At 43.7% G+C, this 26584-nt stretch overlaps 1 protein-coding gene across 5 annotated transcripts in view; it reads left to right on the forward strand.

Moving 5' to 3' along the window:
- Positions 1-300: 300 nt before the first annotated feature.
- LOC128339312 (endogenous retroviral envelope protein HEMO-like) overlaps positions 301-26584 on the forward strand; it is a 163645-nt gene continuing 137361 nt past the window's right edge. Inside the window, exons 1-4 of one of the 5 annotated variants that reach the window (XM_053282998.1) lie at positions 301-423; positions 15217-15333; positions 18175-19172; positions 19254-26583. In XM_053282998.1, the coding sequence (XP_053138973.1) occupies positions 22609-24351 (1743 nt within the window). In that variant the 5' untranslated portion in view covers positions 301-423; positions 15217-15333; positions 18175-19172; positions 19254-22608 and the 3' untranslated portion in view covers positions 24352-26583. Of the gene's footprint in view, positions 424-13278; positions 13463-15216; positions 15334-18174; position 26584 lie in introns of those variants that run through there. The other 4 variants (XM_053283001.1, XM_053282997.1, XR_008312983.1 and 1 more) reach the window with 4 other exon arrangements.

Genomic DNA, 26584 nt, shown 5'->3' on the forward strand with positions numbered 1-26584 from the left:
ATTTTGACATTTGTGTGTGGGGTGGGCGGGCGGGGTGTGTGTGTGTGCAGGCGAGTAACAATGATCGGGCAAGGGGAGACAGTTGTCTGGTGGCCCCACTGCCTGGAGGGGCCCCCCAGAGGCACCTCACGTGACTCCCCATTGCCCCCTGCCCAGCCCCAAGGCCCCTCAGCCACTTGCCCTCTTCGCCGTCTCTCCAGCTTGTTCTCCTGGCCGGCAATGCAGGCAGCAGGCCAGCTGCCAAGAGCTCCTTTTCTCCTGGGCGCCTCTCAGCTGATGGGCGGGTGGGCGGGGCTTCCAGGGAGGCCTCCGTGTAGGCCTCTGTGAAGCCTGAACTCCAGTAGGGCCCAAGCCAGCCAGGAAGGAGGAGGCAGCCAGAGTGGCCACCACTGTTCTCTGCAGCAGAAGAGCCCTTGCTGCCAGGTAGAGTGTGAACTCCTTTTTGTGCTTACCTTCCCCGCCCCCCCCGCCCCCCATATATAGGCATCTGCTTGCCATAGGGCTTGGATATGGGGGGGAGGGACTGAGAAGTCTCTGAATATTTCTTTTTAAACAGCTTGGAAAATTTGCTGGCTTAAAAAAAACTATTTAAAAAGTCCTATAAGTGGCTTGTTTCATGGCAGAAAATTACAAAAACTTGTGGAAGAAACAGTATTCTATTTATTTTATTCATTCATTCATTCATTTATAAATGCACTTATGTTCAAGTTGTTTTGCAACCCAGAAGGTCTGAGTGAAAACTGTAAAGCATGTCTTGTGCTTTTATTTTATTTTATTTTTCTTGTGTGTGAACTGCTCCCCAATAACTTGCAGGGACTTCAAGGTAAATCTGGCCAACATGGGAATGCAGCACCTCCATTCCAGAGGAGAAGTGTGTTAAAGGGCTTTCAAAGCCTCTTGTGAAAAACCTCCTGGAATCAAACTTGACTGAATTGGTTCAGAATTCTGAGAAAACAGACATAGGCTCACCCTGCATGGTTGAAAGTCTCCTTTGCTAATCTGCAGCAAGGGGCCCATTTTAATCATTCGTGTTTCTAGTGTGTTCTAGGCATGAAAAGTAAAGCAAATGTATAGTACTCAATGTATATCACTATATATTGTGAAGTGTGCGTGTGTGTATTCAGTGAAATGTATTTCCAGGCAGCATACTTATTTTGGAATATCAGACTTAAATCCTTGGGGGCCTGGGGTGTGCGGAGGCCCTGGACTTAGAGTGGGGGGGGGCCCATTTTAAAATCTCGTCTCTGGGCCCACTCCAACCTTGCTACGCCCCTGTGTGTGTGTCAAGAAGTGTGCCAGAAAATGGTTGGGTAATTTTTTAGAAGTAGTCCTTTGGCTTCAGTGCTGATGGTTGCATCACATTCAGGGTCGCTATCAATGAATTTGAAAAGTTGTACTAGTAGCTATTCACTCCTAGGTCTCCATCACAGTTTTTAGAAAGCATGTTAAATCGTGGCTTTTTACCCAGGCTTTTATTTGATTCTCTCTGCTGCTGCTCCGTTTGCTCTGTATTGCTTTTATGCTTTCATTTTAAATTTTTAATCAGATTTGTTTTATATGTTTAGCTTAATATTTTAATAGTGTCCTTTTTATAATCTTGTTTTTAAACTTTGCTGTAAACTGCCTTGGGATTGCCTTTTTATAATCTTGTTTTTAAATTTTGCTGTAAACTGCCTTGGGATTGTTAATGAAAGGCTGTATATAAATTTAACAATAAATAAAATAGTTCCTTGTAACTTCAGACAATAGCTTCTATAGATGCCAAATGCCCTATCCAACATTCTTCCAAGAGATATTTCAGTTTAATGTCATTGTATTTCACTGAAATGGCTGGCTTATGAATGAAATTGTCAGAGGGAGGGTGGCGCAAGCCACAGACAGGATGGTGTGTTAGCTCAATCGCTCTCTCCATCTCAGCCCTTCTACCAGACCTAGCCTTGAGAGTTTGGCAGCTACATTTGTTAATTTGAAGTGATATTGGAGGGGAAATGTCCAAGAAAGTGTTGAAGTGGAAAGGGAAAGGAATTAGAGCCTTCCTGGATGATTTGAAGCCAGCTGGTATGTCCCCCCCCCCCCCCCACACACCCATAATGGATGTGTGGATGACGAAGAGATCCAGGAAGAAGCTCAACTGAGTTACAAAAACAAGAAAAGCCTTGGGATACCTCCGGACAAACCTTGGAATTACAATTAATTGAACATTTGGTAATGTAGCTTAATAAAGAACTACAAGTGGAATGGAGTCACACGTTTACAACGGTCCGTCAAGATTTGGCAAGTATAACTGATCAAATTAATAAGCAATTTAAGGACCTTTCACTGCAAATCTCTGATATTGGACAAACAGCTAGTAATGTCTTTGATCTGGCGATTAAGAATGCCCTAGAATTATCTGCTACTCAGAAAAAAGTGGAGGAAGTAAGAGAGACTATGGCGACTATCCATGATCGCGATAGAAGAAATAATTTAAAAATTGGGGGCATTAGTGTGATGTTGCCAAATGTGGATTTAATGAGCTTATTTATGTTATCACTAAAATGAACGAGTTGTCTTCAGACTTGCAAACTGTAGAAAGAGATCTGGAAGGAGGTCATAGGATATCATATAAGATTTCAACACAGAAACTGAGAGACGTCCTGGTGAGATTAGTTAATTTTGGCTTGAAGGACAGAGTGCTTTATAAAGAGCATCAAAAAGGGGTAATCTGGAATAATGAGAAAGTAGTATTTTTTCAAGATATCAATACAGCAACATTGCAGTGGCGTGAAGAATTTGAGCCTTTAACTGAGATTCTCTTTTCAAAAGGGATTTGATACCAATGGGAGTTTCCCTTTAAAATAATTATCTTCAAACCTGAAGGGAAGCAAGTTATTACATCTCTGGAAGAAATGCAAAAAGAAGTAGCTGGGCTAAAACGTCTCACAGAGAACTATGCAACTTAGCCTTGAGTTAACTGGGAAACAGAAGAATTTGTTTAAGATATGCATCTCTGCCAAGATTTTTTTTTTAAAAAAACTCTCTCCTTTGAAACTAGGCCATTTGACCTTAGAACTGTGAAATATGGAACCTACGAGAAGCAGCTGGAAGATTTGATAAATTACTATAGTACGTGAATTTTAAAAGAGAAATTAGGAAGAAGGGAGGAGAATGCTAAGGTGGTTAGCTGGGCCAGGTGAATATAAGTAATTAGTTAAATAATCATTTGGTTATAAGGAATATTGGGCTGGAATGGTGAGCTGATGCTCCTCCCCCCCCCCAAAGTTAGAGAATTTAACTTCTCTGCAACAATATTTGCTTTTGGTCTGAGTGCACCAGGGAGGGAAGGGAGGGGGGAAAGGGGTGACAGGGAGAGGAGGCAGTTGGAGGGGAGGGTTTTCAGGGAAGGGGGAAGCATATTTTAAAAAGGAACAGTTAAATACATTATGTTGCATTCTATAGGTGGATATACTAAGATAGAAATGGGTGATTTGAGAGGATTGGAACTATCTGGAATTTGGAAATTAAATCATTTCTAGCTGACACCACACAGAGCATCTGTGCGCTAGTTGGGCCCAGCCGTGTCCCCCCCCCCCCCCCGATGCTGTCATGGCTAGCTTTCTGGCTGGCCAGCCAGCCGACTGGCTGTTCCCCTCTCTGCCTGCTTCTGGTCCCCCTCCACTTTCTCCCCCCTCCTCCTGGCAGCCAGGCTAGGGCCCGCCGCTACCTCCTCCTGACCTCAGCAGCCGGGCCAGGCAAGGCGGGGCTAGCTGTTCGGCTGCTGCCTCCTCCTCATGGCGGCCTTGGGCCGCCAGCCATCCTCCTCTTCAGGCTGGCGGGGCTTTGCCCACCGGTGGTCCTCCTCCCCACAGGCCACCCTCCTCTTCAGGCTGGGGGGGCTTTGCCCACCGGTGGTCCTCCTCCCCACAGGCCACCCTCCTCTTCAGGCTGGCGGGGCTTTGCCCACCGGTGGTCCTCCTCCCCACAGGCCACCCTCCTCTTCAGGCTGGCGGGGCTTTGCCCACCGGTGGTCCTCCTCCCCACAGGCCACCCTCCTCTTCAGGCTGGCGGGGCTTTGCCCACCGGTGGTCCTCCTCCCCACAGGCCACCCTCCTCTTCAGGCTGGCGGGGCTTTGCCCACCGGTGGTCCTCCTCCCCACAGGCCACCCTCCTCTCCAGGCTGGAACATTCCACCAGGTATCCCCATGCATCCCTACGCATCCCCATGCATTCTGGCTTAGAGAAATAATTCTATAGATTGTCAGCAAGAACTAAGAATTAAAAATGAGTGATTACTGTATGGTTTTTTCCTTGAACGTGAGAGGTTTGGGGGATGCAATTAAAAGGGCCAGGATATCTATATTAAATCCTTTAACCCAGTTGTGGTCTGTTTACAAGAGACTTATAAGATAGAGGATACTGCAGATAAATATTTTGGAAAACAGTTTTCCAAACAAAGCAAGAGGGGTTGGTATTTGATTTAAAGCTGACATTGATCTTGTTGTTGAAATTTTTTTGAAAGATAAGGATGGAAGATTTATTTTTATTAAGAAGTTGCACAATAAGGATATTACTTCGGCCTCTATCTATGCTACAAATCAGAGACATATTGACTTCCTTCAGAAAACAATGAGGAAAATGAAAAGGTTTGCTGGTACTAATATAGTGTTGCGGCCTGGGGGGACTTTAATATTGATGCCACTAAGTCATCTAACGAGAATAAATCAAGATCTTTACACTATAAGAAACAAGCCTCACTATCGTTGAACTTTCAAAGATTGATGCATAAATATGAGCTTATAGATTCTTGGCAAATGCTTAATCCCTCTGCAAAAGTTTGACCTTTTTTCCAGGAAGACACCAATCTTATTCTAGGTTGGGTTATATATGGGCATCTAATACTTTGTTAACTCAATTTCATTTCATAAAATTTCATAAGGGAGAAATTGGACCCATTCTTGTTTCAGATCATGCCCCAGTGATCTTTAAATTCCATTTATTTGTTTATTTGATACATGTCTATACCTCCCAAAACACAAGTTCTCTGGGCAGTTTACAAACAATAAAAGCAGCCAATAAAAGATTAAAATATTTCAAAAATTAAAACTAAAAAGTTAAAATTATTAAAACATAATTAAAACACAATTAAAGCAGTATCTAATTAGAGGAGAAAATTTTATTCTCTCCGGTTTGGCGTTTTAAAGCTAGATTACTTGTGGACAAATGGCAAAGCAACAATTGGCCCAAACATTAAGAATTTTTTTTTTTTAATGAAAATGATAAGGAGCAAACATCATTAGTAATGAAATGGGATGTGATGAAAGCTGTTATTAGAGGGGAGTGAATTAATCAGATGAGCAGGATTAAAAAAGAATCAACACAAATGAGTGATAAACTAGAGTTGGAGTTTAAACACTTATTGGCAATATTTCATAGAACAGGGTCTGTTAATACCTTTCAGCAAATATGGAAGAAAAGGAAGGAGCTAGTGGTTTTGGAAACAACAAAAATTTCTACTCAACCTGTTATGTAAAACAAAGTTATTATGAATATGGTGATAGAAATACAAGATCGTTAGCCAAGATAGTTATTAACAAGATCGTTATTAAAGAAAGTTAAGGAGAAGAGGCTTATAAAAGTAAGAAAGGATGATAAAGGTTGAACCATCACTAACACTAAAGCTATCAGTGATCAGTTTGTTACATTCTTTGAACAATTATATAATTCTCATAACCCAACACAGGGGAAAATTCTTAACTACTTAGATAAGATTAGTACCCCACAACTAACTCCAGAGGATATTAAGATTTTGGATGCACCATTTACTGAGGCAGAAGCGTTTTTAACCATTCAGAATCACAAATCTCCAGGACCGGATGGTTTGATAGGGGAATTTTTTAGCCAATGTAAAGAAATTATTATACCAAAGTTTGTAATTTTAATGAATGCTCTGAGTCAGGGAGCATGTTCCCCACCCTCGTGGTATGACTCAAAAAATAACATTAATTCCTCAAATAGGTAGAGATTTACAGGAAGTCAGCTCTTATAGACCAATTTTGCTACTTAATGTTGATTATAAATTATACAGTATACTAAATTATTGGCAAATTGACTTAAATTAATTAGTTATAAAATTGTTCATATCGATCAATCTGGATTCATTCCTAGGAGAAATCTATTTAATTCTATAAGAAAGATATTTCTCCACTAACACCTTTATTAACATATCTGGATAGTGGGGAAGATCAATATGGATTGGCTTATTTGAAGATGTTGAAGGGAAAGAATTTTTATAGAATAAAAGACGTCCATAGAAATAAGAGGTTATTCAAGAAGGTTGAGATTGAACAAGAAACAGGATCTCAAATACCATGGCTAGTATGGTTTCAAATTAGATCTATATTGAGGGATAGTAGCATCGATAGTTCAGCTACCCGATTTTAATACAAATAGAGATTGGAGATCCCCCAATAGGTTTGAGGAATGGACAGAGAAGCAAGATGGCGTTCTTCTGGGAAGTATCTGACAATTTGGCTGCCAGGGCTTTCCGCTCCCGTTTGGTCTAATTATCTTTCATCGGCTACATGAAGATCAGAATGCGTGCAGGGCGCATCCCCTCCCCCCCCCCCCGGGGGGGGGATCCGTGGAGATTCCAGGCTTGAAAAAGCCTGGAGGACCCTGGATGAACCCTCAGCAGAGACCTTTCTGCATTAAGCATCAGGCTGAACGGAGACAGGCTTAACAACATGCCTTCTGAAGAACGGCTTTTTTCTTTCCTATCAAATCTCTGAGATGACCATGGCTTTTGAGCTTGCAAGATCTTTGGCATTTCTTTTTACTTCTTCTGGCCTCCCCTTTTTTGGTCTTTATTACTTTTGAGCCTCCTACTGACTTTTCCAGAGGGAATTATGTAAACGGCATTAAGAAGAGGGTTGGCTGGGTGAGGAATGAAGTCTTACATGACCAATGTGTGATTCTTCTGCTTACTGTTTTGCACAACCCAGCCTCTTATTTGAATCTGTTTTTAGTTTTACCTTGAAGAATTCCTGCGAGTGGTTTTGCAAAGCGTTTGATGCTCTAGTTACTAATTATCTCCCTGCTAACTTGGCAAAGAGGCACTTTTTACCATGGTGATTCTCTTTATTTAGCAGGGGGAGAGTAACTGGCCCTATCCAAACCCCAGCACGGGACTTGCAGTGACTATTGCTGGTGTGTGTCTTATGTTTCTTTTGGGAATGTGAGCCCTTTGGGGACAGGGAGCTATCTTATTTGATTGTTGTTTCTCTTTGTAAAACGCCCCGAGCCATTTTTGGAAGTGCGGTGTAGAAATCGAATTAATCATCATCATCATCGTCGTCGTCATCATTGCAGCACTGGAATTCTGGCACTGATAAAAGTGTTTTATGGCTGGTAATTAAGTTCTTTGCTCTTTGTGTGGCACTCTCTGTTTCGAACGTTTAGAAGCGTTATTGAAGTTAGGATGGAACAGATACATGAATGAGGGTTTTTTACTTTTTAATGGTTTGAATACAGTATGTATATGGAAGTTTGAATACAGAAGCTCTCTTGTGGTACAATTATGTTTATGTCTCTTGCTTGCTGCCTGGAACTTTTAGCAACATTATTGAAGTTGGGACTGTAGAGACAAATGGAAAGGGGATTCTTAATTTCTGAGCTTTTGATGCCTCCTTTTCATTATAGTATGGATTATGGTGATGGAAAAACAGGGGAAAAGAAGAAACTTTGAATGTTTCGGCATCCTTAGGGACTTGGGGACTCTCTTTATTTTCTGCTGTTGACTAATTGGATGAATACCTTCTACCACCACTGATGGAGTATAAATATTACCCAGCATTGTAAATCCTATTCAGAAGTCTGGCCTGAAAGTCAACATTTGAAATTGGAATGATCACAAATAGAAGACCTAAGGCTTTTTATATTTACTACACGTAACCTGATAACACATTTCCCCATGCACAAGCTTTCTTTCGTATGGAGCTAGTTCCGGCAGTGTTTAGTCTCCCAGCAGAGTTTCCTCTTATCTTTCTACCTGGAATGTTTTGAAGACTTTCAAGTTAACCCTTTGAAGGACTAGGAAAGACTCTTAATAGTATCTACTTATTCGATCTGAATTCCTCTGGGACTCTTTACTATATTGCTTTGATGTGGGAAGTAAATGATACCTGAGAATTAAATAATATGTTTTTCTTTCCTCCTCCCCCCCCCTTTAAATCCATTACTTTTATTATCCTTTTTTAATATTAATAAGATTTTAAATTCCTATTGGTTTATTTCAAGATAAAAATGTATACATTTAGGTTATCACAATTTATACTAATATGTTTAGTTTGTTATTTTAGCTATTATTATATGCTTATTTAATATGAACATATTCAGTTTATTCCCTCTGAAGAAATAGCAAATGTATGGTATTGGTGAATAGGGAAATCTGTGTTTAAAGGCATATAGGTGAATTTATCTGTTGAAGCTATTAGGTTGAACTTACTTATAAGAGATAGATTTTACTGAAAGCTGATTAATTTCCCCCCATTGGATTCCCTGTTATTGTAGTTTCCAAAAGTATTATAGAGACTAGGGGAAATTAGTTTATACATTTATACGTTTCATCTATAATTATAATTACTGTTATATTTTTGTCCTGTACATGTAATTAGTCTTTTCCAATATGAAGAACTGGTTTTATGGATTCCCTGTTAATTTAAAGGTGTTATCAAAAATTCTTGTGAAGAGGAAAATCTTTATACTAAATGGTATTGTTTTTTCTCTATTTTTTCAAATCATGGGTTAAAACTGAAGTTTGATTGGATGGCATTGCATGAGATTATGGCACTGAAGATGTATTTGGTTTTCAGAAGATTGAGAGTTCCAGATGCAGTTATGTTTTTGTTTGATTTTTCATTGAGGAATTTCATTTTAGTATTTCATAAGATCTCCTCTTCTCTTTAAATTAACCTTTTTCCCTTCTCTCAAATTCCTCCCTGTTGTTCATCTCTTTTTAATATAATAGGTTCTAGATGCCAGTCATGAACATTTGCCAAAACGTCTCGTATTTGGTGTGCATGGGTTGGGAATTTTGTCTTGGCTCTGGGTTTAAAATATCCATACTTCATGTCTTCGCATGGTCAGTTTCTTCCTCTCTAATAATTAACTATCTTCTTTCCTAAGCCCTTGGATTATCTGGACAGTCGAATGGGAAGTTCAAAATCATTTTTAAAAATCTTTTTCATTAGACTTTAGATCTATTTTTGTCGCTATCCCTTTTGTTTTTAATGACACTCCCACAATTGAGAATACCTTTTGAGCTTGTAAGTACTAACAGGATTCCTTGCATTTTTGTTCCTCAGTCTCTGTGTTTCCATCATTTTTGAACCTCCCATGGACTTTTTAGGAGGCAACTATGCTGTATTGTGTATTGAGAAGAGAGCCAGTAGGAAGTGATTAATGTGATCTGCTTAAGCTCTTGCTTCATAGTTTTGGCACAGAGTTCTGCATTTATGTTAATCAGCTTAAGTTCTGCTTGAGGGATCCTCCTGCTTTATTTGGTTTGCATTATGAAGGGTTTTATGACCAGATAACTACATTCTCACTTTAGAGCTTTCACTACCAGCATTGAACCTATGGAGACGAAATTTACAGCTTTCATTGGGGAAGTCTGCAGGCAGGAGCTTTTCTTTTTCTTGATCTTTTCTTATTAGAATTATGGTTCTGAAAAGACTTTGAATTTTTCTAACATTTTCTTAGATGTTTAGTCCCCCCACCCCCGTTTATTAGTTTAGCTCCACTAATGGAGAATTGAGAATTTTTTTTAAAAAATCATCTCTTTCTGTTAGACTCAGGATTCTGAAAGCTTCTGAATAAATAAATCGGAGTGGGGAAATTTACATGTATTGATTTTATTGATCTTTTTTTATATGCGGATCATTAAGTGTTGGATTTCTTATGTGGATACTCTATGAAGGTTTTATTTCAGTGGGTTTGCGTATTTCTTTATTATGCGACATTTTAAAATGTATTTCTAATAAATTATTCTCTTCTTTCTTTCTGGGTGCTTGAATTACTTATATTGCCTATACCTGCAGTACTTCCTGGCAAAAAGACTCCTGTGTGGCTAGAACAAAGGCGAAATGATGCAGCAAGAGAAGCTGTAGGTGTGGATGTCCCATGGTGGCTTCCATTAGCGTTCGTCATGATGTGTGTGAGCACATACAGTTCATAAGATGGCAGTGAAGAATGCCATGTTAGCAGAGTCCAAGGGCAAGTGACAAGAAAAGAATGATGGCCAGATGTTGCAGTTGGATGAAAGGCGCTCTTAGATCTCCATATCATTGAGATGATGGTTGGCTGAGTTGAAGTATCTGCCCATAGGTTGTTCTTGGTTAAGATGGCAGATTTGTGCTTCCTGAAAGATGGCTTCAAGTCTGAGGATGTTTTGCCTACATAGCGCATATGGCAATATGGACATCTGCGCTCTTTAATATATATGACAGGTGGAAGTACAGATGAGTTTCCCCCAGATGTAATAGGTTTTCTTGGTAGTGGTACTGCTAAAAGTGATGGTATTCTTTAGAAAAGTGAAAGTAATGCAGCGGCTGGATTGACAGTGGTGTGATCCAGGATTGCTGATCAGTGATTTTAGGACAGCTCTCAGTAATCGTCTGTATAGATTAGGTGGTTGATGGAAAGCAACACGTGGATGTTCTGACAGCTATTGCTGTAAGCAAATTCTGAACTTCTGGGAAAAGCTCTCAGGGTGGTGGCTGTCTTTTTATTGCCTGGTGATAGTTTGGTGAGGCAGGATGAAAGTCTACCAAAATGGGACCCTCTCTTCTTTTTGCATATTTGTTTTGCCTCTGTAGAGAATCTCTTGATATGGCTGATGTCCTATTGATGTTGTAATCGTTGAGGGTATCCACATTTTCAAAGGTGTTATTTCAGTTTCCTGATCCCTTTGAGGAATTTTGATCATGATTAATACATTTATGATATGATACATATGATACATACATTTATGATAATACATAATACATTTAATTAAGATGTTATATGATTTTTCTCTTGATATGTTTATACTTGAGTGTTTTATATGGAAAGGAAGGAAAGGTGTCATGGGAGGGTAGTCGGCTTAGCGGCACTGCCAAGGTCCATCAGTAAGTCACCTGAATGGGAGAGAAGAGAAGGAAAAATAGAATGATGCCAGCACCATTTGACTAAGGAAAGTGTTAGGGATGGGAATCACTGTAGAACTCCTAATGTACTAAGTGGAGGAGTTGTATGTGGAGCTGGTGTTAGCATTCAGGCTCTCAAAGCAAATAGTACCGTCTGCTTCCAAAGCAGTGGGTTCTTTCACAGAAAGAACCCTGTTGGACCTATGTCATGGCTGGTATTTTTATTTATTTATTTATTTATTTATTTATTTATTTTTGCATTTATATACCGCCTTTCGTTAAAAAGATAACCCCAAGGCGGTTTTTCTAGAATAATACTGTGGTAGTAATCATTTGAGGCCACGGCATATAAAAGATGCAGCTAGAAAGCAAGTCATAGGCGTAGCTTGTATTAAGTGCCATGGAAGTTAGGTGGGCCGCTCAAAACTGGCTCTGAAAATAATCCCACGTTAGTGGATTCATTTTCTAGATAAGCATCCACATTCAGAAATTTCGCCGGAATTCTGCATTAGGTCCACATTGAATTTCTGGGTCCTGGCAGCAGGAGGAGAGGGTGGCTGGGAGGGTTACATTCATAATAGGACTACTAGATTTAGATTTGAGGTCCTTGGATGTTGCCTTGAGCCTGTAGCACCTGAAAAAGCAAGGAACTATAGGAATTTCTCTCCCAAAGGTTCCATCTTCCCAGGATGCACTGCACATGTGCATGTGGCCTGAAAAGGATTGACTTAATGCAAGGACTTGCATAAGGTTTCCTGACTAATCAAGACATGATCCCTTGGGAAGTCCAGGTCACACACATTACAGCAATATGTTTGGGACCTTTAACGCCTGAGACCAGCTATGGTACAGGGGATGGCTTTGGGTGGGGGAAAAGACTTCTACCTGCACTGTGACTCCAGGGATGTAGTTTTACCCTCCCCAATTCTTTTGAAATAGAGATTACCTTGGTTTTTTAAGATACCTTCAATTTCTTCAGGCAGCCCTTTGCTTTCTTTGATTTGGCGGAGACGACGCCAGATTTTCCTCCGGATTTCCTCCTCCTGGGGAGATGGGGAAAATGCCCAACCCACCAGAATCAGAGGCCCTTTTTGATTACATGCCACCCCCCACCCCCACTGCCATGCAGCTTAACCAGTAGCTCACCTCATACCCCATCAGTGCATCGGCCTTGCCCAGGAGGGAGTACAGCAGGATCAGTCCAGCCTCCTTAACCCTGTGGAGGGGATGATTAATGGCCCAAAGCGTGGTCCTCAGGAAGGATCTTTCCTGATCTTTATTAAAGATCTCCCTGAAAACCTAAAATCAAGAATCAGCCTCAATTAATTCCCCTGAAGCCCAAAGATGTGCAACTTGATTCACATGCATTCAGCTCATAAGAACTGCTTCTCCTATTTTCCCTCTTCATTGCTTCCTTCTTTGATCTCCTCCACAGTCAGAACTGAGATGGCAAGGTGCTTGGGGAAGGACCTGCTCTTCTGCTCAGGCTACTCAGTAAAGGACCATGTGCATTGATAGATGTAGATATTCCAAACCAAAGCAATCATCATTATCTTATCAAGGTGTCATGCCACTACAGCAGGTTGAAAGTCGCATTTCCATGAACTAACATGCACTGCAGTTATTTAGCCCACTGTGTCTCTGGAGAGGTCTGTGTCAAGATGTCCTAATGCTGATTCTGGCGCTTCTTGAATGCAGAAAGTGATAAGGACGCCTCTGCCCATTCTCACACTCCCAAAGAGGGGGACAATGGGCCATTCTGGCACCCAAGGGAACCACACAGAGGGATCTTCTTACCTCCCCAACTCTGGCGGTGTTCAGATAGGCCAGAATTCTTTCCTCCTCCTGCCATCTCCGGCTCCACAGCTCCCCAGCTTCTCTGCTGCTCTGGCCTGAGAAGGAAACATCAGGGGCTAAATATTTATACATCCTGATGACATAGGGGGTTTCTGACAGAATGGCTGGGAGTCTTTCCGGATTCCCCCCCAAGAGGAATTGCCTGAACCCCGCCATGGCTCACTGCAGCAGTGGTCCGAAGCCAGACTTGAGAAATAAGAGGTTCGCGTCTGGTTTACGAGAGGGCCTGTATACTCATTGTCTCCATGTTTGCTCATAGGATGGGGTCTAGTGGAGAAGGGGAGATGAGGAAATCCAGCTGAATCAGCTGCTGGTCACTCACTAGCAGAGTCATCTTTGTGGAGGACACACCCTTATTGAAGCACCTTTCGAGGGACTTGGCTGAAATCAGTGGATATAAATGGACCAAGACAAAAGACCAGGGGCTATAATCTTATTTACTGGTATTTGAAACTAAGGCATTTGTTATGGAACACATAATAATCTAGAAAGCAGTGTTGGTCTCACCAGCTTCCTTACCTTTGTGGTGGAGAAGCACCTCTAGGAGCCGGTAGATTCCCTCCCTGGCGTATCGGCTGACATCCTTCCTGCAATCCATTATGCAGATTCCAAGTTTGGCCACATGGTGGCCCAAATTGGGGAGTTCTGCAGAGTTCTAGCAGGAAGGAAAATGAGAGGGATCTCTGTCATCGACATTGCTTTGTCAGCCCTTCCCCTTCTTTCATGGGCAATGGATATTCCTGGGTTGGGTAGACCAGTCATCTCTTCCCTTCCTAACGTGAATAGACAAGCAGGCCCCTCCAAGAGGGTGCATTTTCCTCTCTGTCTTGGCAAGGGGTTGGTGACAGGATGAACTGGATACCTACAGCAGGGGCGTAACTACCATTAGGCAAGGGGAGGCGGTTGCCTGGGGGTCCAACCAGGGATTCCTAACATGACTCCCCATTGCCCCCTGCCCAGCCCCAAGGCCCCTCAGCCAGTTGCCCTGTTTGCCTCTCTCCTGCTTGTCCTCCTGGCGGGCAATCTAAGCAGCAGGCCAGCTGCAAAGAGCTCCTTTTCTCCCCGCCTCTCAGCTGATCGGCAGGTGGGCCGGGCTTCCAGGGAGGCCTCCGTGTAGGCCTGCTGTTCGCACAAACTGGGCTCAAAAGTTTTAAAGACGCTCAGCTGATGACATGTTCGTTGCTTCCGTGCCTTTTCCTTGAAGCTGGACAAGCACCAGCCAGAGGGCTCCAGCTTCGCGTGTGGAGGGGTGGTGGTGGTGGAAAACAGAGGAGCAGCGCCTGCCAGTCAGCAGGAAAGGATGGTTACTCGGACCAAGTAATGTCAACATGTAAGTTCCTTCTCAGCACTGCGCTTCTCGGCTGGATGGGAATGAACAAGCTCTCCTTTTCCCTTTCCTTTTCTTTCTCCCCCCCCCCCCCGCCCCCCTCAAGCCCTGTGAATGCCTTTCTGATGCCAGCCTCTTTAGCAGTTAAAGTTTAACTGTAACGGCAACTCCCGAATGGAGCCTCAAGGCTCCCTTCCTCAACAACTGAACTGACTCAGAAAAGATCAAAAAGCCTTGCTCGCATTCATTAAAATGTAGCACAGCCTAGGCAGGTTTTAGTGGAAAGCTTCCCTTTGCATCACAATTAACGTGGCATATACTGGTTTGCAATATGCATACTGGGGAAGCAGTGTGTGTGTACACACAAGGGGGGAAGAAGAAGAACAAAAGAGACCGCTCTTTTTATCCGGGGATGATGAGGTCAGTTTGATTTTACTGACAACTATTGATGTATGTGGAGCAATTGCAGGGCAGTTCACTGCATCTGCTGACACTTTGCAGGAGAAACAGTTATGTTAACTGGCTAAAACATTCGTCCTTTTGCAAATCTTGGGGCTTAAGCACTTAACTTCAGCTGAGCTACTACTCACTGCCAGACCACACCCCCAGCATCTGACATCAGAAGTGGGGGGTGGGGTTAGCGGGGGCGCCCGCTGCGGCTGCACACGGGCCACCGGCGGGCTAGCTATGTCCCTGCTGCTTTGGATACTTGATAAAGCATTGTTGGAGAAATCTCCAGGAGTTTGTTTGAATGAGCGGAGGCCACATCATCCATCAGGTTCAAGATTGTGACTAGGCCCAAACCAGGCCCAAATAAAGTTTTTCTTCATCAGCATCCGTTTGTCGACTTGATATTTTTACTGCTCGCAGCTAAAGGAGCACCTGTCCAAGGAGCTTAGCATGCGGGAAACGTTGGAAGAATCCCAAGCCGTCCTGCTCTATCGGATGCAGGGTATGGGAGCAACAGTGGCGAAAGAACGGAAACAGGTTGGTAAGACACAGCAATCTAAACCCTTTCTTTAGGATTTGACCAAACAATTTGAACAAACAATGCAGCCTACCCTCCAAGTAGTACTGAGGCTAAAAGCTACAACAGCTCACAGCAGATGGTAGATGGTGAATATCATTATTACTAGTGCAGTGCAAAGGCCCTGATAAAATGTCTAGAAGGCAGTTCAGAACATTTCTGCAGTCAGACAGCACGAGCATCTTCTGCAGCATGTTGGCAGCACTGTACTTGCAGAGAATGGTCTACATCAGCGTTTCTCAACCTTTTTGGAGTCAAGGACCGCTAAATTAGTTATGCACAGTTTCAAGGACCGCTATATTTGTGTGTGTGCAGTTTCTAGTCCCAGACCAGCAGTTAGCAAAGGGGTTTCAAGTTTATCTATTAGTACAGGCGTTCACAGGTGTTCACCACTCAAATGTCTGTAACTTGGCTCATGGGGGCCGAGGTCAATTTTTAGGGTGCCGATTATTAAAATAACACTTAATCAATCAATTAAATCAAAGTGAAATTAATGAAAATGAATTTAATCAATATTTAACTTTTGAAGTTCTGGCTCAGAAGGGGGAGGGAGGAAAGGATGAGACATCATGGCTCCCTGGCACCTGAGATTTGTCCAGTCCAGATTTAACATTACCATCTTTTAAAAATAGGCTGCAACCTTACACTCCATTCTTCCAATTCTGTCTTTTCTTACTCCTCATCTATCTATTTTGCATATAAACATGCAGGCAGGAACTTGTGTCAAGTTCCTGTATACATAATATCTTGCTCCTTAAATGCATAAAAATAGTAATTTAATATTGCTTTTAAAAGAGTACTCTCTCTTACACACACAATACTCCCCCTCCAGATTTCCTCCTCTCTTCATTTGGTAATCACTGCCCTTGCTCTCCTTAGCAAATGGGACAATGCATGTTTGCTACCATAAAACCAGCTTATCAACTTAATTGATAGGAAGCTTAAAACATGACATCTCATATCATACTGGAAGTCTGTAAACAAACATCATCCAAAAAACCTTCAAGCAGTACACTCAGAACTAAAACACTCATTACCTTGAAAAGGTAATGTTATGGTAATGAACTTTACACAGCAATATGGCATCCACATTAGGAAAGTAAACCACAGGGAACGGGGTGGGAGATTTAACCCTTCATACCACACATTCATATCTCTCCAGGTTTTTACAACTGTTATGATTTTTAGGCAGAGGTTTAAGGGAGGGGGGGGGAGCACTATGTACTCACACATGAGTGGGAAGACTTTTAGTGGGTCTCTTCTTCATCCTTCTTTCCCTCCTTCTCTCTCCTCTATTCACCATTCCATACCTTGCTACACCCAGCCCCCACTCCATCCCCTTTCTCGTGATCTCTTTTTTCCACTGGTTTTCTCAGTTCGCACACATTGCACTTATTCTCTCTTCTGCCTGCATGTTTGCTTTTTAAAATCCCAGTTTATGTTAGCTTCATCCCCTTTTTGGTAAGTCAGTAGCTCACCCTAGCCACCCCTTTCTTCATCTCCCTCATCCCCCCCCCCACATTTTATTTCTCAGTTCACACAGATTGTACTTGTTCTCTCCTGTATGCTTGCTTTTAAAAATCCCATTTTATTTGATCTCCATCCCCTTTTGTTGTGTCAGTACATGATCAGCCCGCCCCTCACCCCCACCCCTTTCATTCTTCTTATCTTTCCCTTCTTTTTTCATTTGATCAGCACTGGTGCTTACTTTTGTTTGTTTTCTTATCTTTTGCCTGCCTGCCTTCCTCTGTTCCTCCTCTGTAGTAGTTCAGAACAGAGTTTAGGCATGCAGCACTCCAGCCAAGCCAAGCCCTCCCTCTCACTCGCCCTGCTACCTGCCTCGTGTGTGTTTCACAGGCGGCTGCATACCAGTGATGTCACTCGCTCTTGCTATCTCCTCTCATCAAAGAGACTGGAGATTAGCTGGGAGTGAGAAAAGGCTGTCTGGGACTCCGGAGGAAGACAGAGCCCTGCAGCAAAGGCTGCCTGGTTAAAGATGAGCTCCAGGGAGCTCATCTCCAGGGTGTCAAAGGACTGGCATGCTTGAAAAGGAGGGGGTGTGAAAGGACTTGCACGGACCGGCACTCAACCCCCTGGGGACCGGCAGCGGTCCGGGGACCGGCGCTTGAGAAACTGTGGTCTACATAGTGATATCCGCCAACCGAGTTGTTATTATTTATTTTGATTTGTATAAAATGGCTTCCAAAATGGCTCAGGGCGGTTTTACCTGCTGCGCGACCAGCCAATTGATACATGCAATTTTACATTTGTGAAGATTTCCAGATAAAAAAGAATATATGGGAGTGTGAAAGTGATGTGTTTTAGTAAACCAAAGCAATTCCATTTTGCTTAGTAAACCAAAGAAATTCCTTTTTGCTTAGAAAGCTAAAAAGCTCTAACTTAGAGTAACCTCAGCTGCTCAGCCCAGGGACATTCTCTGCAACATTGTCTTTAACAATAGTCATCATTACCTCTCTCTCTAGCTAAGCAAAGTAACAATGATAGTAGCAATTGAAATGCTAATAAAACAGGCGCTTGGTTCCCAGGAGAGAGAAGATCACCTGATGCACAGTAGTGTTAAGTTACGCATGCGTATTAGAAAGGATTAGGTCATCGGTTTGGGATGTGTATTGGGGGCCGGGAACTTCTCAGCGTTCATTTTGTGGGATGTATAAAAGTGTATTTCTAACTGTGCTCTGGGTATTCAATGTCATGCGTGAGCTCAATTGTCTACCTTGCTATCGCGATGCAATAAAACGCCTCTAACTGATTCCCACTGAGTCTGTTTGATTGGCTAAAAGGCGGACCCAAGGACGAACTGAATTCACATCAATTTGGTGCCGTGAGTGTCGGATGTGACCTGGGTGGACGATCTGACCCGCCACGGGACAGTGAGGACCAGCGCACACCACAGCCTTTGTCTGCGGAGGATTCTCGTGGCCCCGGGACGTGCCAGTCGTTACTACACGCTTCATCTGGGAATCGAGGCAGGAGTGAATGGGAGTCTGGATGGAGAGTGAAATCCAGGGACGTCTTTGGTGAGTACCCCAGCCCAAAGGGGGGCACAAAGGGGACTTTTAGCTCGAGCAGGGGGAAAGGAAACCTCACAGCCGAAGAAGGGCTGCCCGAGAGAAAAGGGGCGACTCAAGCCAAAAGCCCAAGGGAGGGGCGGCTGAGTCAAAAATAAACGGCCCAAGCACAGGCAGACTAGGGAGGGGCCATGGGGAGCAGAAATAGCAAGTACACCAAATCTGAAAGGATTTCCTGCATGCCTTTGGAGTGTGTGTTGAAGAATTGGGAAATTCTCACAGGGGAGAAAAATGCTCTCAAAAAGAAAGTTTTGAAGTGTCTTTGTATAGAAGTGTGGCCAAGTTATCCGCTTGGCGATGGCGCCACCTGGTGGCCATCTACAGGAAGTGTTATCAATCTTTAATTTTGGAATTATTGATATATTGCTCAAAAACGGGAAAATATGAAGAACACCGCTATGCTCAGCCATTCATGGAATTATGGTGCAGACCTCTGTTAGCTATAAACTGTGGGCTAATGCCCGCAGGGAATTCTTCTGGACTATTTCCCTTGCAGTCTTGCCCTTCCACTCCCCTCATTCCTTCCGCTCCCACCCCTCCTCCACCCTTTCCCAGGCCCTATGAATATCCAGAAGATGATTGGGTTCAACCTATTTACCCATCTCCACCCCCACCACAACCTCAGGTTATTCCCCAGCCTCAGTTGCATCCAATTCCCAATGTGCCTGATGTACAGAGAGCACCCTCTCCAGGAAGGGGGGCGGGCATAGGTTTGGTTGACTTAGAGGGGGGAGATACATTGGGGTCACCTCCTACACCTTTGACATCCTTGGGAACGGGGGCAGGCATAGGTTTGGTTGACTTGGGAACAACACCATTGCAGCGTTTAAGGAAAGATTTGGAAGCCTTGGATTTAGCTATTGTGCCTAGTAACAGCGGTACCGTCTCCCTTACAAACCCCAAAACCAGCCCCATTGCCTGGCATACTAGGAGTAAAAGCAGCAGCAGGGTCCCAATTTTGGCTCCATTGAGGGAGACTTTAACTGCCACAGGGGAACGAACATTAGTCCATGTTCCCTTTTCATCTGCGGATTTAATGAACTGGAAGTTGCAAACCAAATCACTTAGAGGAGACCTGGTAGCCTGCTCTAGTCTATTTGAGTCTGTGTTTGCTACTCACAAACCTATATGGGCCGATATCCAGCAAATGGCCGGTTCCTTGCTTACAGCGGAGGAACGACGCCTCCTTTTGCAAAAAGCTACCCAGTTGGCCGCCAACATGGGCGCCCGTCAGACACCAGTACCCACAGCAGCAGATCTATATCCTTTGCAGGATCCTAACTGGGATCCAAATACTGATGCTGGGCGTGCCGCTTTGGACACTTTCCGCCAGCTCTTTCTAGAGGTTCTCAACACTTGTGCGCCTAGACATACAAATCTGAACAGACTTCATCAGACCTTTCAGGGTCCAAAAGAATCGCCAGGAGACTTTCTGGAAAGGCTTGAAAAATGCCTTTGCCAGTTCACGTCCCTGGACCTTAAATCTCCAGAAGCAGAACATATTTTGAGAGCAGCATTTTTAGCTCAGAGTGCCCAGGACATTAGAAAAAGGCTGAATAAGTTAGATGCACCTTTAACCATGGCCCTCGACTCTTTAGTGGAAGCAGCCTACCGCGTCTATACACAGAGAGCGAACCCAGACCCAGAGTCAGAGAGGGAGAAGGAAAAAGAGAAGGAAGAGGAAAGGGAGAAGGGAAAGGAGAAGAAGGAGTCAGAGAAGGAGAAAGAGAGAGAGAGAGAGAGAGAAAACTGGAGGGAGTAAACCACATATCTTATATGCTGGTAGATGAAGCGGGGCCCAGCAGGGGCCGGGAAGAGCATCCCCTTAACAGGGATCTCCATATTGTTACCATTGCGGAAACCCAAACCATTGGGTCCGGAACTGTCCGACCCGGTTTCAAGGGCTGCAGTCAGTGCCATTTCCACAGCAAATGCAGCAAATGCCCTATTGGCAGACAGCCTCTGCTGTTCAGCCTCAGCATTTTCAGCCTCAGTATTTTCAGCCACAGTCCCAGCAGCAGCATTTTCAGCCACAGCTGCAGCAGCATTTTCAACAACCACAGCAATTCCAACAGTTCCAATCCCAACAGCACAGCCAGCAACAGCACTACCAGCCTAGTCCCCAGGGCACCTTTCAACAAAGGAGCTCCAGATAGGACAGGCCGGGGGAAACAGCTGTATTGGCTACTTGCCGAACACTTTCACTCACAGAACCCCTGTTGGCCTGCAAAGTGGGCTCTGGAGCGAATGCTCAGACTGTTTCAATGTTAGTAGATTCTGGCGCCACTCATTCAGTCTTAATTACTCCAAAAGGGGCTACCCCAAGCAGCCGTTCCACCTTTGTGGAAGGAGCCATGGGTGCTTCAGCAAAACATCACTTTTTGGAAGCCATACCCTTTGAGTGCGCATGGTCGCAAGGACAACATTCCTTTCTGCACATGCCTCAGTGCCCTGTGAATTTATTGGGCAGAGATTTATTGTGTGCCATGCGGGCAACCTTATCTTTCACCCCGGACCAAATCGTTATGGAAATTCCTGATTCAGAAACCTGGGCAGTTCAAGCTAGAGTGATGGGTCTTTTTCCACCCATGCTTGCACCATTGATTGATTTACAAGTACCAGAGACAGTATGGGCCAAGGAGGGAGTGCCAGGCAAAGCAAAGTATGCCCAACCAGTGACAATCCGATTGAAACCAAACACCCAGCCTGTTGCAATACCACAGTATCCCTTAAGGAAGGGAGGCGCAGAAGGATTAAAACCAATTGTTGATGCCTTTATAGCCAATGGAATCTTAGTTCCTAGCCAAAGTGCCTGGAATTCCCCAATCATTGCAATTCCAAAACCAGACGGTAGATGGTGCCTGGTACAAGACCTAAGGGCAGTAAATGCCTGTGTGGAACCCCTACACACAATTTTGCCAAATCCACACACTTTAATGACAGCTGTGCCACCACAAATGACTACTTTTACTGTTCTGGACTTGAAGGATGCTTTTTTTTGGCATACCTTTAGCGCCAGAATAACAACCAATATTTGCATTAGAAAGGCACGACCCGATAACGCATGTAAAAGTCAGGCTCCAATGGTCTAGGCTCCCTCAGGGCTTTAATTCGGCTCCTCACTTATTTAGCGGTGCGTTGAGGGAGGAATTGGGCAGGTAGACACCCCCTGAGGGTGAGGAGGGAAAAGATTTTGTGTTGCTGCAGTTTCTAGACGATTTGTTCCTAGCTACAACCACAAAGGAGCTCAATTTGATCCTTACCACTTCACTTTTGCTCCATCTAGCAGATGCAGGCTTCCATCCATCAAAAGCTAAAGCACAGGTGGCCTTGCCACAGGTTAAGTACATGGGACTCTTACTCAGCCAAGGACAGAAGTCTCTTTTTTGCCAGAGCGAAAAGAGGCCATTTGCAGAATAGCCCCACCCTCCAATCGCCGCCGGTTACGTTCCTTTATTGGAATGGCTAATTTTTGCCGCCAATGGATTCATGGGTTTGCAGCTTTAGCCCAACCTCTGTATGATGCACTTTCTGGAGGAGAAAATGACAGCTTTACATGGTCAGCAGACTGCCCGTCTGCTTTCATGAAGATAAAGGCAGCTCTTGCGAGTGCTCCAGCACTTGGACTGCCAGACTACAACAAAGTTTTCTACTTATTTGCTTCTGAGAGTCAGGGGACAGCATCTGGGATACTTACACAAACCCTGGGCAAGGATCATCGCCCAATTGCATATTTTTCTTCCAAACTTGATGGCGTGGCCCAAGGTTGGCCTCCTTGCTTGAGGGCCCTGGCCGCAGCAGCTGTCATTTGGGAAGAAGCTTTGAAATTCACCCTAGGTTCCAAGACTAAACTGTATGTTCCACACTCAGTTCTTACATTGTTGGAGAACAGAGCAAACCAATGGCTGACACCTGCACGCATGGCTAAGTACCAAGCTATTTTTATCAAGTCTCCAGAACTTTCCATTCATCACTGCACTGCATTAAATCCAGCTACCCTTTTACTGCAAAACATGTCAAGAACCAGACCCTCCTTTGCATGATTGTCAGCAATTTCTGGACTATCATTGCTCAGCCAGGCCAGACCTGACTGATATTCCACTATCAGATGCAGATCTCACATTTTATACAGATGGGAGCAGTTTTATGGACAATGGGGTCAGGAGGGCTGGTTACGCCGTGGTTACCATACATGCTACAGTGGAAGCTAACTCATTACCCCCTGGGACCTCAGCTCAGTTGGCAGAACTGATCGCCTTGACTAGAGCTTTGCAGTTAGCCCAGGACCAAAAGGTCAATATCTTCACTGATTCAAAATATTCCTTCTCGGTAGTACATGCGCACACCACCATCTGGCGGGAGAGAGGGTTAATTACCACTGATGGGTCACCAATAAAGCATGGTGGCCAGATTTTGGGACTTCTAGATGCTATACTTTTACCAAGCAAGGTTGCAGTTATGCATTGTCCAGGGCATCAGAGAAAGGACACTGAGATTGCCCAAGGCAATACCAGAGCAGATCACACAGCCAAAACAGCAGCTCTGCTGCCACCCCCACCCACAGTAACCATGTTACCACTTATTCCAGCTTTCCCCTTACTTCAGCCTCAAGATCACCCTTTCCCAATGACAGGAGAGGACGTGTCTACTTTAAATAACCTTTTGCAAAACCCTGAATGGACTCAAACTGAGAATGGAGCTATCCATACTTCAGGCCAACAGTTCTTTTCATATGGCACCACCATGGCCTTAGTTAAGCAAGCCCATCTGACTACACACTTGGGAAGGGACAGACTATATGAGCTCTTGGTCACATATTTTTATCACCCTCAGTTAAGAGCAATGGTAACCACCACTGTCAACGCACGTGTGGTTTGCATTAAGAACAATCCAGCTCCACCAAGGAGAGCAAGACCACGCGGTCTGCTCAGAACAGGAACAGCCCCAGGTGACTCTTGGCAATTAGACTTCACTGACATGCCTAGAGCTGGAATGTATAAATATCTATTATTGTTTATTGACAATTTCACTGGGCGGTCAGAGGGATTTGCTTGTAAGACAAACAAGACAAAGGAAGTCACCAAGAGACTTCTACAAGACATTATACCAAGATTTTCACTTCCTAGGCATTTGGATTCGGACCAAGGGCCATATTTTACCTCTACAGTCTTGCAGGAGGTGGCCACAGCCTTAGGAATTAGCTACCACCTACATATGGCCTGGCACCCCACGTCCTCCGGGAGAGTAGAGGCCTCAAATTGGATCTTGAAGACACACCTGAGGAAGATATGTCAAGAACTATCGCTAAAATGGCCAGACGCCTTGCCTCTGGCCCTTTTTCGCATGTGCATCACACCGAGGGGGCGTAGTGGGCTCTCACCATTTGAAGCTCTGTATGGGAGAGTGTGTTCTCTAAATCCTCTATCTGCTGATGTATCTGACTTACATGTCAGGGGAGAAGAATTGCTGAAACAACATGTAGTTGGCATTGCGGCTGCCTCGTCTTCTCTTTCTTCTCATTTACAGGCAACACAACGGCCGCCACTAGAGGGACCACAACACCCTTTCCAGCCAGGCGATCAGGTGTACCTTGAGAAATGGCAGAAGCCTAACCTCGAGCCACGGTGGACGAGCCCGTTTACAGTGCTCCTAGTGACCCAAACTGCAGTTCGTCTCTCTGGATCAAGGACTTGGACCCATCATACCCGAGTGAGATTCGCGCCTACCCCAGCAGAGGAACCAGAAGACAACAACAACTGGGCGGTGACCAAGCGTGGAGACCTGAGACTCACTTTATGCAAACAGCCACCACCAAAACCCCCACCAGAGCCTCTTTCCCTTGAAGATACTCTGGCAGTGTGGGAAGCAATGGATGAAGGACACTTTTAATTTTCTCAAATATTTTTCCTGCAAAGAACAATATTTTTTCTCCTCTTCTTTTAATTTTTCCTGTACTAAGGGAGGATGTATCTCTTTTGGTGTTTGTCATGTTCTTTCTTGTGTACATGGTCAATTCAACACCCACATGCTCCACTTTTACAGACTTTAGCTGACATTGCCAACTTAAATGACTGCTGGCTATGCAGTCACATGGCAAGCACAGAAGGGGATATTTTAAATGTAGTGGTCATTCCAGTCACACTTGGCTGGTGGATTACTTATCCACAAACCACAGAACAGCCCCAATATTTTTCAAATTACACTACATATTGGTCTTGGGGAAAACACAGCGAAACAATTCACTTCCAAGGGAAAAGTATTAGCTTTAATCGCTATGGTTACATTCAACGGGAAACTCTCAACAGGAATGCCCTTGGTATCCCGGATAGTAAGCTTTCAAGCCACGGCTTGCATCCTATCTGCACTGAAAATAGAAATGGTACAGCGAAGTTTTTGGGAGTGAATCCCTACCACAGCTGTACACACAGAGTGTCCTTTAACAGCACGGACAGAACATGGTTCTCTCAACACAGAGAGAACAAACTAGAATGTTTTCATATTCCTTTTGATTTAGCAATACCTACTTCTCTTAGAGAATTTCTTTTTCTTAACTTCACAAACTCAGAGTGGATCACTGTTTCAAAGGCCCTGAAGCTTTATCATTCTTCCATATATCTTACAAAAGGTTTTGGCCTTTGTCAACAGGCAAACCAGACTGATCATGTTTGTGAAGGCTCCAGTTTTAACACGCACACGCCTTGGTATGACATCTGGGTAACAATTGCATGTGCTTTTCCAGAGGGAGTATCAAAAACATGGAAGCAATTTTTGGGCAACACAGGTAAAGACATTGTGGATTTGTGTAGCCATGATGTCAATCTACCACGTTCAGGAAACAACTTAATTGTTGCCTTACCAGCAGGCCTTTATTGGGTCTGTGGGAACAGAGCCTATCGTGCATTACCCCCAGGATGGACAGGCAGATGTGCACCAGCCCATTTAGCACCTACCATTTATGTGAAACCTACACTTAATGCACCACAAGTTCTTAATCTTGGAAGCTTGTTACACAGAACACGAAGATATGCCAAAATCAATTATGTTCCAAACCCCTTAGCTACATGAAACACTAAGTTCCATCAATGGGCAAGGACTATACTACCTAGATTAGGAGTCAATCAACTAGAAAAAGCTATCATTAATATTTCCAGACAAATCGAACTCTCATTTAACCAGACACTGTTAGCCTTAACTGATATGGGCACAGAGATAAATTCATTAGGAGAAGTAGTTATGCAGAATCGTAGAACTTTAGATATTCTCACAGCTCAAGAAGGCGGAGCTTGCGCAGTCCTAGGTGAAGTCTGCTGTTTTTATGTCAATGAGACTGGATCCATTGCTGATCATGTTCAAAATCTTAAAGATCAAATATGGCATAATATGGGAAAGGAAAACCCTATGGATATATGGGCATGGCTCACTTCTTGGTTACCCAATTGGGGATTGTGGGTACAGAAGATAATCATAATCATAGTATGTATTTGTCTTTTATTGATAATCACATGTTGTTGCTTGCAATGCATTCCAACTTTAATCCAAATGTTTATGAAAGCTTTTAGACCCCACCACAGTTTGGGACCTAAATACACATCCGTACCCTTACAAGCATTGATGAGAGCATCCTGAAGCACCCTGAAGATCCAGGGTGATTCATTATTTCAAGGGGGGAATTGATGTGTTTTAGTAAACCAAAGCAACTCCATTTTGCTTAGTAAACCAAAGAAATTCCTTTTTGCTTAGAAAGCTAAAAAGCTCTAACTTAGAGTAACCGCAGCTGCTCAGCCCAGGGACATTCTCTGCAACATTGTCTTTAACAATAGTCGTCATTACCTCTCTCTCTAGCTAAGCAAAGTAACAATGATAGTAGCAATTGAAATGCTAATGAAACAGGCGCTTGGTTCCCAGGAGAGAGAAGATCACCTGATGCACAGTAGTGTTAAGTTACGCATGCGTATTAGAAAGGATTAGGTCATCGGTTTGGGATGTGTATTGGGGGCCGGGAACTTCACATTTTGTGGGATGTATAAAAGTGTATTTCTAACTGTGCTCTGGGTATTCAATGTGATGCGTGAGCTCCATTGTCTACCTTGCTATCGCGATGCAATAAAGCCTTTGATTGATT

Source organism: Hemicordylus capensis, chromosome 1 (genome assembly GCF_027244095.1).
Source record: "Hemicordylus capensis ecotype Gifberg chromosome 1, rHemCap1.1.pri, whole genome shotgun sequence".
Classification (NCBI taxonomy): Eukaryota; Metazoa; Chordata; class Lepidosauria; order Squamata; family Cordylidae; genus Hemicordylus; species Hemicordylus capensis.